This window comes from Bradysia coprophila, unplaced genomic scaffold (assembly GCF_014529535.1).
Source record: "Bradysia coprophila strain Holo2 unplaced genomic scaffold, BU_Bcop_v1 contig_732, whole genome shotgun sequence".
NCBI lineage: Eukaryota > Metazoa > Arthropoda > Insecta > Diptera > Sciaridae > Bradysia > Bradysia coprophila.
In genome coordinates this window covers 1,951,683-1,965,578 of record NW_023503972.1, presented here as the reverse complement: position 1 = coordinate 1,965,578, position 13,896 = coordinate 1,951,683, and the positions used below count along the sequence as shown (strand labels likewise).

The 13,896-nt window shown below is 35.9% G+C and overlaps 2 protein-coding genes and 1 long non-coding RNA gene across 6 annotated transcripts; 1 reads left to right on the top strand and 2 right to left on the bottom strand.

Annotated features, from left to right (window-relative positions):
• The first annotated feature begins 1,983 nt into the window (after positions 1-1,983).
• Positions 1,984-13,367, top strand: LOC119083989 (ras-like GTP-binding protein RhoL). 3 transcript variants are annotated; one of them, XM_037193803.1, is made up of 6 exons: positions 1,984-2,938; positions 12,165-12,258; positions 12,333-12,442; positions 12,514-12,558; positions 12,618-12,735; positions 12,979-13,367. In XM_037193803.1, exons 2-6 carry the CDS (start codon positions 12,183-12,185, stop codon positions 13,179-13,181), a joined length of 552 nt encoding a protein of 183 aa, XP_037049698.1. In that variant the 5' UTR covers positions 1,984-2,938; positions 12,165-12,182; the 3' UTR covers positions 13,182-13,367. The 3 variants fall into 3 exon arrangements, with proteins under 3 accessions (XP_037049698.1, XP_037049701.1, XP_037049699.1); XM_037193806.1 differs by lacking the exon at positions 1,984-2,938 and adding an exon at positions 4,922-4,940; XM_037193804.1 differs by lacking the exon at positions 1,984-2,938 and adding an exon at positions 9,715-9,733.
• LOC119083993 lies at positions 2,830-12,333 on the bottom strand. The gene is made up of 4 exons (XR_005088981.1): positions 12,171-12,333; positions 10,147-10,152; positions 4,389-4,392; positions 2,830-2,932 (listed from the first exon to the last, which is right to left on the bottom strand). It is a non-coding gene; the product is annotated as an uncharacterized LOC119083993 (long non-coding RNA).
• On the bottom strand, positions 10,195-11,299 carry LOC119083988 (superoxide dismutase [Cu-Zn], chloroplastic-like). 2 transcript variants are annotated; one of them, XM_037193801.1, is made up of 4 exons: positions 10,943-11,299; positions 10,712-10,874; positions 10,575-10,648; positions 10,195-10,520 (listed from the first exon to the last, which is right to left on the bottom strand). In XM_037193801.1, the coding sequence occupies exons 1-4, from the start codon at positions 11,018-11,020 to the stop codon at positions 10,266-10,268; spliced, it is 570 nt and encodes a 189-aa protein (XP_037049696.1). In that variant the 5' UTR covers positions 11,021-11,299; the 3' UTR covers positions 10,195-10,265. The 2 variants fall into 2 exon arrangements, with proteins under 2 accessions (XP_037049696.1, XP_037049697.1); XM_037193802.1 differs by having other exon boundaries at positions 10,575-10,627; positions 10,943-11,297.
• Positions 13,368-13,896: the final 529 nt, after the last annotated feature.

Below are 13,896 nucleotides of genomic sequence, written 5' to 3'. Positions count from 1 at the left end.
AATTGGAACAACGGATGTCACTCTTTTTTTACTATGTGCTCCAGCTTTTGTAGGACTGTGAATTTGTTGGTCTCGGTCTTGGTGACTCTGCAATCGGCTTCGAAGAAAATAAAATGGATTTTTTTCGGAGTACTATCAACATTCTTGGCCCTGTATTGTTGATTAATATATTAGGTCTCATTGTCGTGCCTTAGAAACAAGCCAAATTGACGTCACCACCTGTGATTTGATTGCTTCTTACATGAGGCGTTGGCGCTGATAGACTTCTGACAGTTAATCGGCATATTTTATTGTAATATCTTTGATCATGGAATCATGGACCTCAAAACTGTAATTTACAAATTTGCACCGACTATTTCTAACGTCAACTAATAACTAACTAATGAAGTACAAGATTATGTACAATTAAAAGCCATGCGATATTTTAAACAGATTTAGAAACTACTTCAGATTTATCTAAAACGTCCAGGGATAAGATACATTTTTGAAGTAATGAATGAAAGTTTAAAGTTCCTTCCACTCTAATGATACTTAGTCCCTCAGTTCATTACAAATTTTTTAAGCTTATGCTGTGTGGGTCCACCTGCGACTAAGACGAAAGATGTTTGATTCCTTATTTCTGGCTCCAGTGTATCTTAGTCAAGTTACAGGCACAATAGTTGAAGCCTAAATGTTTGACCTATTTTAAGGTCCGCTTACTCAACCCACTTACCAGCATTTACAATTCTTCGTATGATAAGGACGGTCTGACTAAAAGATATTACAATTGGCCTATCCTTGTCATAAGGATCTCACCAGAGCGCTCGAAAATCTAAATTGTTAGGCAAGGAAAAATAAGAAGTTATAAAATTGGAATCCAATTCTCCTTATGACATTTACATGTATTATAGCGTGTGTACATCGCATGTGGACTGTATTCGTTGAAAATGTAATGTCCTTTATAGTAAATAGCCTCAATACGAACAACACACACTCTACGGATAATAGCGGCAGAGTCAAAATGACCAAAAATTAAATCGGCTAAATTTGACGTTTTTGGACAAAATCATGTATGAACGACTTGTTCATTATCAAAAATAAGGGGCACCTTCCATACATCACTTTTCGATTGGACCACGGGAACCACCTGGAACCACTTGCAAAAATCAAGCAAAATTTCTGCCACTATTATCCGTAGAGTGTGTGTTGTTCGTATTGAGGCTATTTACTTTATAGGAGAATGATGTTTAGAAACTTAGAAGAAATGTAATAGAGTTTTCCCATATTTTAGTACATCCTGTCATAAAATTACTGCTGTCACTGCGCTTATTTTCATGTGAACCAACTTCATATGGTAACATTTGTTCTGTAATGACAAATGTGAAGTTGGTTCACATGAAAATAGGCGACAGAGAATGAAGTACTATGAAAAAATGCGACGCCTCTACAGACCAACCCACTTGTCCCATTTCTCGCACCGTATTTCAGTTTTTTTTGTGACCATTCTGAATTTTTGAATCTCAAGTAGGCCCTGAGTTGCTTACAAACTGTGATCGACTTTGAAATAGAAAAAAAAAACAGATAAAAAATTAGCTGTTTCCCATTCTGCACGATTTTTCAATTCATCAAGTGTAAATGATATGAATGTACTTACTACCGTTCAACTATTTTGAATTTTCTTTACACTAAACTGTTCGTTTAGTCCTAGGCAAAGTTTATACTATCATTGCCAGTGTTTACTCAAAAACTTACACACCTTTTCCAGTGGATATATACAAATAAAAAAGATTCATCAAGCGATCTGTTCTCTCTATCACCATCGTTTAACGAAAAAAATATGTTATCTAGATACATCTATACGTTATAACGCTATAGCTATTTCGGTTGTATACCCCATCATATATATAATTATATCACAAAATACGTTTACCAATGTGAGACACTCTCTCACACATAAGATGTTATAATAAAGACAGAAAAGAACACGAATTTAATCGACAGAAAAGCAAGAGTTGTTGAGTTGTTATAATTGTGAGCAACAAGTCAACATTAGCACATTTTTATTTTCATTCCGATGTTCATTTGTGTTGAATCAGTCGACTGTCGCGCTCATATTATTATTAGATAACAATATACCCATTTTGTGTTTGATTTAAAGTTTTTTTTTTGGTTAATTGTTCAGTTCACCCAATTGACGGAAAACTATTATAATTTTCGTGAAACGATTTATTGATTGAGACTTTTGCAAGTTCGGTGATATAGGCGATAAATAGATAATTGTAACATACTACGGTTTACAGTGTGGTAGTCAGTCTTGTTTTTAATCAAATCAAATTTTTTTTGATTGCTCGTTTACTGAATTTAAATGTGTGATGTCATCGAAAAAATAGAAGAATTTTTTTTTTTGTACCCATCGTCAAAGGTAATGATTGCATCGTCGTCGACAGTACAATTCAAAACAAAAGTGTAAACGAAATAAAAAAAAAAAATAGAAAAACGAAAACGGGTGAATTCATTCAAAAAACGAATTATGTGGACATTAACAACACTTTAAATGTGTTGACTTGATAGAACCAGCAGTAGAAGAAGATAAATAACAATAAATTTCTTTTCTTTTTTTTTTGTTGATGTGTTTATCCGCCTTGATTTTGATGTTGGAAAAAGGAAGTTGGTTATCTTTGAATGGAATTTAAAGAAAGACAAAAAATATACATTTGTTGTCGCTCCATAACATCTCATCAAAAAACTGTTGTGCATATTAATTACATACAATATGAATGGATGAATCCAGTTTAGTTACATTTTCTGTTTATTGAACGACGACCGTAAATATTTATTTAAAAAAAAAAAATCAAAACCTGAATTTAAGTGGATTTTTAAAACTAAAACCTAAAACGTAAATAAATGTGAAAGTTGAATTCGACCTATCAATTATTATCAACCGAAAATCTAACTACTGGTAAGTTTGTTTGGTATAAACTTATTACAGATCTATTTTCACTGATCTTGTACGATCGGTCTTATCGCTTTATCGTGTCAGTCATTGTCAAATTGAGAGATAGAAAGGGATGTGCTCATTTTTATGTCTGCAAGTCGTGTACAATACAAACACTTGCTAGTATAAAGTTCCTGTCTATTCGAGTTGATAATTTTGATAGCTTTATTAAATCGAAAAATATATGCAAATTCAACGATGCCCCCAATTGTACCGATTTTTGTGAACTGAGTAAACGGTAACCCGCTGGGTCTTCTACCACTGTCTTTTGAATTGCATATTTCTTTCCATGGTGGTGAAGCAATACTACCCTATAACGCACAAAAAACTTAGGTTCTAAAGAGATGCACGATTTGGCGAGAGAATTTCAAACATTTACTCTCTCAAAATCTTGCATCTCTCTCACACTAAGTTTTTTATGCGTTGCAGGGTAGAATTCAACCCACATAGAACAAGAAATATGTCAGGGGAAAGAGTAAAGAGATTACGAGAGGTGAAGTTGAGAAAATTTCGATCTACGAAGGCTTAAATAAGAAACATTTCAAAAAATCAAGAATATAAACTACCACGTCATGGAATAATAAATTCGTTGATGCAACGCACTTCAAGCAAAAGTGATCATAGTGGTCAGCCGCATAGCTGTGGAGTCTCTTCACAAAAATATAGAGCGCTGAACAAGGTCCTTATATTGGTCTTATATTGGTCTCATATTGGTTTTATATTGGTCTTATATTGGTCTTATATTTTGTTAATCATTTGGACTGTTATCGCAAAAATTTTGGTATATACTTACGCTCAGCTGTGATTTTCAAACGAAATTTTAGTACAATTTCAGTTTTCACAATAAAATGCAGCGAAAAATACCAAATTTTTTGCGATACTGCCACAGCGATAAAATAGCGATTGACTCAACCTCCTGTTATATTAGACCTTTGTGCTGACATCGGTAATTTTATGACAAAATGTACAAATAGTATATTACTTCCGAGGTTCCAAGTTGTGTATTTGATAAGTGGGGTGTTACAGCCCGACCCGAAGGGGAGGGCTGTATTCCCCACTTGTCAAATACACAACTTGGAACCTCGTAAGTATAATGCTTTACGTGATTAGGCAATGTAAATGAAAATGAAACATGCCGTAACACGTAAAATCTATTACATTTGAATTTGTACAATGCGGCTAAAATGCTGCCAGATACAGAGTATATAAACACTGAAGGTAATGCAAACTCTCAGCGGATCAAGGAAATTACAGATCCTCAGTTGAATTCATTTTTGTAATTTTGCCGTCATTATATTCTCTTCTCACTAATGTTGTTGCACCTGCTACATAAGTTTGAGTGGAATCGAATTCACCTCACCACTAGCTGCAACTTGACGCGAACGATCTTGATATGAGCGCTACATAACGAAACTGAACTTACATAAGGATCAGTGTCGAGATCCGTGCACAATTGTTCGTTCGTTTTAACACCTCATTTACATTACCCTCAGTGTTTATACATATACTTTGAGTAGATATGCAAACTTTATGTACTATAGATGCTTGTAAGAAAGTATTAAACAACCACCCCAACTCAGTTCGTTTTCTTCGTCTTCTTTTCTTTCGCCTGTAAACCTAATTCGGCTTATTAAATTATCTCTTAAATGATGATAAAGGCGACACAATATAAAGTCATAATTTACCTTGCTGACAACTTTATAACATCTATCTATGTAACATCGGAACCGTTAGCCCGTGTTACCGAATAGAGTGATAATTTGCACGAAAAAAAAACTTAATTTGCCTGTTGGTGATAATTCATTTTGAGAGTGTATTCGCCGAAATGTGTATACTTAAGAGCTTATCGTTATCAGACTTGCACCATAGCGACTTTTTTTCTGTTCTAAATTCAACTTATCAATTTTAACGATTGTGATAAAGTTTTTGTTTTGTCTTGTTCGGAATTTATTTAACGTTCGGCCAGGTAACACAAAAAAAAGCGAAATTTTTAGCAATTTGTGTTTGGATTTGAAGGGTGCAATAAGCAATAATTTGATTATTGAATACGACCATATTGTATACTCCACTCGGCATAATCATCACTAATATTCGTTTCATTTTGATCGAACAATCAACAGTTATGAATCAGTCCAATATAGCTCCGACTGATAACTAAATCCAATTACATAATTTTGCATAGAGAGAAAGGTTGGATTTGGATACGAGACCGCTTCGTTTGAATTTGCTTATCAGTTCTGCAATTAATGATGGTTCAAAATATATTGGCAAACGGCAATAAAATGCCACACTTCCGAGATATTACCAGAGTTATTGAGAAGTTCATCTCCAATGTAATGGCTCAAGTAACCTGTTTCAATTCAGGGTGACCCAAATCAGATCTTCCCACGAAGGAAAAAATTCGGGTTACCCAATTCATGTTCGTGTCCGGTTCGGGCTGAACCCGAAACCGAAAATTTCAAGTTCAGATCAAGCTCGGGTCGAAACTCAGACCAGGCTCGGGTTCTTTGAAATAATAAACTGGAAGAAAAGTTGGGAAATGATGTCTCCATAATGGGACATCAATCAGACAGTAAATTAATTTACGGAATTTACTGAAATTTACCAAAAATGTTTTTCAGTAAAAATTCAGTTTTTTTGGTAAATTTAAGTAAATCAATTTATCAGGCTCTGTCAGACCTATGTTTAAGATCTGTGTTCGATTTCTCAAGCAATTTTATTTTACTCACTTATAACACACTTAATGCAACAACAATTGCAGGATAGATAGATTGATTAAAAGAATAGAACAAAATTGTAGTTAACTTGATGCCATAAAATGTCTTTCACAGAGACGAGACGGGACAACGACAACAAATGTAAGGGATAAACTCTGCTTATAGATCATCTTCAAGGTCATTTGAAATGTCATCCACGTCAAGAAATGCCATCCACGTTAAAAAAAAACCAATACAAATTATCGAATGAGCGAAACATTTAACGAAACTTAAGTGAGGTTACGTCTGAAAGTACCGTATCTTGAAGATGATCTATACATTAAGTGTTCAAACAAATGAAGTAAAATAATTTCTTGAAAATAATTAAATCCACAACTTAACAGATTCGATAATTATAATCCTAGCGGTTATATTCTTACAGTCATCCCTAAGTCGTTGGATTAATCAGTCTTTTATTTTCACAACGCAATCATTTCCGCAAATAAATCTTCCATCTTCTTCACCTACATACTGGTTTCAGTTCGTTCTAAGATAAACGAGCCATCAGAACAGTCGGAGCGTCTGCTGCGACTGAGCCCCGTACAAACCCGTATATCTATTGCGTACGTGACCCTAGTGCGTCTGTCACCCTACTTTGACCGTAGACCTATTGCACCCGTAAACGTAGTTGAAGTCAAATTATTATGAAATGTGTACATCTTAGAAATTGCGCATAGCGCAACTACAAAGCCCCGTACGACGTTCCTTTCAAATAAAACAAAAATTTCAAATAGCCCTAAAATTTAAATTTATTTAGTATAAATACACATAGGGCCTAGTATCGGCCTCAGTCCGAGGATCCAAATTTATTTTTTTTTTTTCAACTACATTCTATTCGGCCTTTGATTACCTTCCAAATGAAACCAAAAATACGAAAAACGGATGAAATTTGCTCGAGTTATATTCAAAATACACATAGAACCCTAGTAGCGGCCTTAGTCCGAGGACCCAAATTTAATTTTTTTTTCAACAACATTCTATTCGGCCTTTGATTATCTTCCAAATGAAACACAAATTACGAAAAACGGATGAAATTTGCTCGAGTTATATGTAAAATACACATAGGGCCCTAGTAACGGCCTTAGTCCAAGGACCCAAATTTTTTTTTTTTTCAACAACATTCTATTCGGTGTTCGATTATCTTTCAAATGAAACAAAAATTACGAAAAACGGATGAAATTTACTCGAGTTGTATGTAAAATACGCATAGGGCCCTAGTAGCGGCCTCAGTCCGAGGACCCAAATTTTTTTTTTTTTTCAACAACATTCTATTCGGTGTTCGATTATCTTTCAAATGAAACAAAAATTACGAAAAACGGATGAAATTTACTCGAGTTGTGTGTAAAATACGCATAGGGCCCTAGTAGCGGCCTTAGTCCGAGGACCCAAATTTAATTTTTTTTTCAACAACATTCTATTCGGCCTTTGATTACCTTCCAAATGACACAAAAATTACGAAAAACGAATGAAATTTACTCGAGTTCAATGTAAAATACACTTAGGGCCCTAGTAGTGGCCTTAGTCCAAGGACCCAAATTTAATTTTTTTTCAACAACTTTCTATTCGGCGTTCGATTACCTTCCAAATGAAACAAAAATTACGAAAAACGGATTAAATTTACTTGAGTTCTATGTAAAATACACATAGGGCCTTAGTAGCTTTTCACTTCTAAGGCCCCAACTCACGGTCTACTCACCCGATTTTAAAAAACTTTTTTTTCCTGGATTGGTATTGACAATACCTATCATTTGCCGTGTCATTTACATTTCCATCGTTTATTTTGCCATAAATATCACCAAAAGACCTTAAATCACTTAGGTGGCCCTAACTCACGAAGGGCCGACCCGAATATGCCCATCTTCGAACTTAACCTCACTATTTGGACTATCTTTCAGGGAAAAAAAAAAATTGAAATCGGATTTGATTTACTCAAGATATCGACGTGACGGACAGACGGACAGACGGCCCAAATTTTTATTGCGGATTCGTCATCTATGAACATAGGCAAACACTTTGCCCTTACCGTCTGCTTCGAATTCCATCAATTACACACGGCATCGTAATCCTATAAGCCCCTTCGTACTTCGTACGGGGCTAAAAACTAAAATGTAACCCAGACCCAACTACTTTTTAGAAATGAAGCGATTGAAATAACCAAATTATGACTAATGCCAATTCGTTTTGTGATTAGAATTCATACACAGAAAGTGGTTGTAGCTGAAATTATAAGAAGAAGCCAAGCAAACGCGTTTGATAACACACTTTACGTCATAACGATATGAAAGATGTGATTTAATTGACGCAAAGGAAATTATTTTAGAAAAGCAAAACCAGAAATCTTTTATAAAATCATCCGGCCAGTGGATTTAATATTAGTTCGAAAAATGGATGCGTCAGTATCAAAAGGAAAAACTTACTTTAACTTTACTTAGTCATTTGTATCAGACTTCCATTAAATGATAGCTGCAGAATTAGCCATGACTTATCCCATGATTCGCAGAGCTATATCGAGCTTAGAGTTGTTGATCATAATGTCTAGCTCCGTACGTTGGTATATGTTTGTGTTGCATCGTTATGTCTTTTGTGGTCACAGGCCTCCCTTGTGACTGTTATGTTCTATTAATTCTAATAGAAGTGCAATCGATCTGCTGAAAGTGAAAAACCCAAAATAAAATCGTTTTAATACTTCCAATGAGATCCTAATATTCTCATTAGTCAAATAAAAGATGTCTGTGTCGGAGGTTGCTGTCACAGTATTTTCTTAACAGTAAACGTAAGCAACTGATTCCATCATTCCATTCCACCTTGTATCAATTGGCTCAAGGACTCCGAGGCGGGGTTATTCAGTTATATTAGGGCCTATCAGGGAGTGTTAAGGAATTTCGGAATTAAATTCCTAGAAGTATGCTCTTTCCACATCCATCCAAGTATCACAGTGACACTCTTTTGGCTTTTTAAAACCGTCTGGCAAAAATTCCACAATAAATTCTTAATCTTTGAGTGCACTTAACTCCTATTCAGATAGTGAAATTCGTGTCATTCCCGCTACAGAGAAATCGTTTCCAAATCCACTTAGCGTGTTGTTTTCTCACATCAAATATTTGCCAAAGCTCTACTCAAACAAAACAATTTTCCTAAAACACGTACGCCTCGGCGATAACTTTTATATCTCGCATTATTAATATGACGAATGCTAAATAACCGCAATAATGACACGTTAAAATGAACAGTTTTTTTTTTCGTTCGTTCGCGTATCGTATGCGGTGACTAGGAGTGTCACATTTCTTTATTAATTAATGCGTTTTCCTACACAGATGAGGTCATTACCCTTCATTGTGTCTGTTTCAATTAATTTAATTGACTTTCAGCTTAATTCACTCGGTAAACTTTAACCCACTTCATGTTACATAAAAACTCTGATTATAAAACAAAGTCAAATAACCGTATCACCGCATGCCAATGTTTAGGTTTTTGAATTGATCGAAAAATTTATTGTTAAATTGATGCGTACGGGCATGTCTCGCTTTGTATTGCTGTATATGTTGTGTATGCATCGATACATTTCAATTGTAAATACCCAAGAACCTGAACTCAAAATTGAGTTTTCTTTTCGGTGAACAAAACTGGAATTTAAGAAAGCCTAGCGCAAATATGGAAGAAAACTTGAACTTGATTCACAAACCATGTATACTTGGTACACTTGTGCATAATCCATTCGAAAATTCAATTCCATTTACCTGGACAATGCGGTATGTCGGTATATGGCTCATACATGGATTACATTGAATTTCTTCTGAGTCATCATTAATCAGTTACTCGTGCGTGTTGTTGATTTTTCGTCGTCGAGTTATATGCACATTGCGAGACTATAATGTGCTCTGCTCATGCACAAACTATTGAATCGAGTAATTTGATAAACGTATATAGTAACTATGTGCTCAGTACGGTAGCTCGTTCCTAGTGCTATACATTGAGAAATTCGATTTTGGTCGATTTATTCGAGGTTGGTTTTCAAAACCTTTTTTTTACAAATTTAAATGCTAAGAAATCGCAACCAAACCATTGCCCATATTAGTGTCTACGATCAATGGCTTTGTGTTTTGACTTAATGTGGTACCTGCTCTTAAGAGGAATGAAAGTTTCTGCAAGTCACCCAAACAGTAGTGTTGAAGTCCTCGAGTTGCTTTGTTGTTGTTGTTGTTGATTAGTGACTTGTCTATAGGCAATCGATTGAACTAACTAAAAAGAAACCAGTTGTGATCGTAGTAGATTGCTATCCCAGACGAACCCGTATACGTAATACGTGCACGAACATAGATTGACACACATACACGTAGTTCTATGACCGTACCTAGTGCGAAAGGCATGTCTAGTAGACTTCAGACTCTAGTACTCAGGACCTCTAGGACGAAACACTCATGTCTAGTGCGTTCGTTCGTTGAAAGTATACAAAGGCAAGTTTGGCACGACAAAAATATTTTAATTTCCTTTAATTTGTCAAAACTACACAATCCGTTGATCTACGACACACCCCACTACATATAACCAATAACACCACAGCCAATTCGGCCCCCAGCGTTTCCGGTTGTCAGCGAATCCGAAGCACCGCCTTTCCCCAAATCGTCCATTTTTTCATGGATCACCAAGCCACGTCCAATGATGCTCCTCGATCCGCTCAATGTGATATAGTTGTCAACAATTGTCATGCTCGACATTCCATCGGCATTGGCTTGAATATTGCCCATGTCACCCTCATGACGGATTTTATCGGTCAAACCGCCGTGGTTATTCTATTGAAACAAATGAAGTGCAAACACATTTCGCGGACATATTTTTATCCATACCATGTCTGGGTTATAGTGAGACATCATTGACGTACATCCTCCGGACACATCACCTTTTTCGTGAACGTGAAATCCTTTTTGTGGAAAGTAAAACGGGAACATGTTCGAGTTGGATTTATGCTATAAATAATGCTCACCGTGATCACCCGGTTTAAGATCCGTTAAGGAAACCTGCACTGTAACTGGTGACAGACAATTAGCTTGTGTGAAAATCACGGTACCTTTAACACTGGTAGAGTTTATGAAAGCGATGGCTTTCACCGGTCTAATTTCTCCTCCGAAGCAATTCAACCAATTTCTCTGATAAATGAAAATGCAAAAAATCTTTATTTAAAAAAAAAAACCAAAAGAACTGATCACTGTCTTACTTCAGCCAATCCCCGACTAAGACAAATACAAATCAGAATTACAACCAAAAACAAGCTATTTCGAACAGCAGCCATCATTGCCTTAGATGATCGGAATCGAAATACAAAGTTTTCTATTTGATGTTATTTATGATACGCTCCAATAACGACTAACCGTTCATTAGTGGCTTGCAGTACTTTTATGTAGTCTATTTTTGTTACGATTTTTGTTCTGAAAAGTTTTAAAAAACCCGAACAGGTTTTCGATTTACATAAATTGTGGACAATGCTCCTTTATGACTATTTGACTACTTCATTCATTTGGAGATGGAGATCGTTCACAAATGATGCGTATACGCAGAATCAACAATTTTTTCTGGATTTCGTCTCGATGTCTACATTATAAACTGCATCACACTCAATTTGATAGATCAGTGTCACACGGTGTGAAAGCTACGCCAAATCGTTGTATTCTTCGATACAAAAAAAAACACATTTGTTCTACGACTTTTGTTATCTAGCGCTAAAAGAGCTAGAACGAGGGTAGCCCTTATGTATATTTCGACAACCGCACATCGTAGAAAATCCGAATTGGTGTCAAAATGAAGGTATTAGACCCAAATGCCGAATGAAATTTAAAAAAGAATTCGTCTACGGGTTGAGAGTGCGACAAGTTGAAAATTCGACTTGTCAGGTCAGGCTGTCCAACCTGCCAACACAAATTTTATTTTTCAACTTCTCTCATAATTGGGCATTAATACCTTAATTTTTACCCTTGTATGTAAGGCTCGGAGCAGGTTGCAAGTCAAGTTCAGGTTTTTCATTGAAATTAACTGAATCTGGCCTCACCTGATTTACCGTTGACCTGACATCACCTGACTTGACCTGAATTAAATTTTGATTAGAAATTTAAATCTAAAATGAAAAAAGTCATAAAAAGTCAAATAACCGGAAAACCCGCCAGGTCAGGTCAGGCCAGGTCAAATCAGGTTTTACGTTAAGTCAGGCCAGGTCAAAATTAAATCAATCAGGTTCAGGTTAACTCATGGTCCAGGTAACCTCCATTGATTCGCAATTTTCAGAATCCCATCTCTCAATCGCCCATTACAGTCATTTGTGAACGATCTCTATACTCATTGTTAGGTGAAGACGATTCATTGTTAGACGAGACAATAGCTACTATATTACTCCATTTACACCAGCTGAATCTGCAACGGTAAACATTTCGTGTTTTTCATTTCAGAATCACATACCTAACAAAATGGCAAGCCTACGACCGCTGAAAATAACCACCGTTGGAGACGGTATGGTTGGAAAGACATGTCTGCTTATTACATGTAATTTGAACGAATAAAATTGAAAATTTATACAAAATTTTGAACAAAGACGACTAATTCATTTTCATTTACAGACACACAAAATGAATTTCCCGAAGAATATGTGCCCACTGTCTTCGACAATCATGCTTGTAATCTAACTGTCGACGGCCAAGATTATAATCTAACATTATGGGATACGGCAGTAAGTATTTCGCATTTGAATTCAAGCTGCGAATTTTTGTTTACTAAATTTATCGTTTCACTTCCATCAAGGGACAAGAAGACTATGAGAGACTACGGCCTCTGAGCTATCCCAATGTAAGTACACAACTATTGTCTGTCTTCCACAATCGAACTAAACGCATTTTCCGATTTAGACTGACTGCTTCTTGCTTTGCTATTCAATTTCGAGTCGTACATCGTTCGAAAATGTTGCATCGAAATGGTGTCCAGAAATCCGACATTTTTCACCCAATGTTCCTATTGTACTTGTAGGTGAGTACCGACATTGAAGCCACGGCAACGTATCGCATTGTAAATGTGCTTTGAAGAGCTTTGAGTTTCTGTTGGATTCTATTGAAAGAAAAGATAAATTTTTCGGTGGAATACAAAAGAAGCTCAAAGCTCTAAAAATCCCTTTAATAACAAAGACGCAAATGCGATACGTTGTTTTGGCGCAACACGGCAGTACCATATGGAAGCATTTTGTTCGGAACATAATTTATCTGTTGTTTGCAGGCACTAAAAGCGATCTTCGCATCCCGAACTCAGAAAAATTTGTGACGACAATCGAAGGGAAGAGTTTGAAGAAGAAAATCCACGCCTATGCCTTCGTAGAATGTTCGGCAAAGAAAAAGCTGAATCTACAAGATGTTTTCTTCGAAGCGATTAGAGCGGTCGAAAAGAAGCCAAATAAACCGAAACCGTGCAAAATTCTTTGAATCGTCTGTCGATTCAAGGAAATGCCAAAAAAATCGGGAAATTTATTCAAGTCAAATAGCGAAAATAGCCTATAATGAAGAGCCATACTAAAATAAATGTTTAATGCGGAGAGAGTCCTACAATTGAAAGTATTTATGTACAGGAAAAGCGAGTATTAAGTTAATTAAATAAAAGTTTATTGTGAATTCGGTGCGTTTCATTGGCATTAGGAGGACGTTTCAAAGGCAATTGTAAGGGCAATTTCATTCACAAAGCAAGCACGCTTCTAAGAGGAAGGGGTGGTCAGATAAAAGTGTCAGTTCCATAAATTATCAAAGAAAATTTCGTGCGAGGGAATTGGTCAAGGACAGAAGAAGAGTCTTTAAAGGACGGGAAGAAATAAAAGCGATAAATCTAAAATAAGAATTGATCACTTGAAAATTAAAATGATTGCAGGAAAATAAGAATGTGATCACAACCAGTTTTTCAAATATAACACTACGAAATAAGATTCTATCAACCTAAAATAAGAAGTGATCACAAGTAGTACCTACCACCCGCTAAATCAAATGTGATCACTAAAAATAAAGAATTTGATCACTAAAAATAAAGAATTTGATCACTAAAAGTAAAGAATTTGATCACCAAAAGTCCGAACGAATACACATAAAAAGCGTTTTAACACGCCGAGCGATCCGGCCCATTGCCCCGGAGCGAAGCGGAGGGCCGCAATGC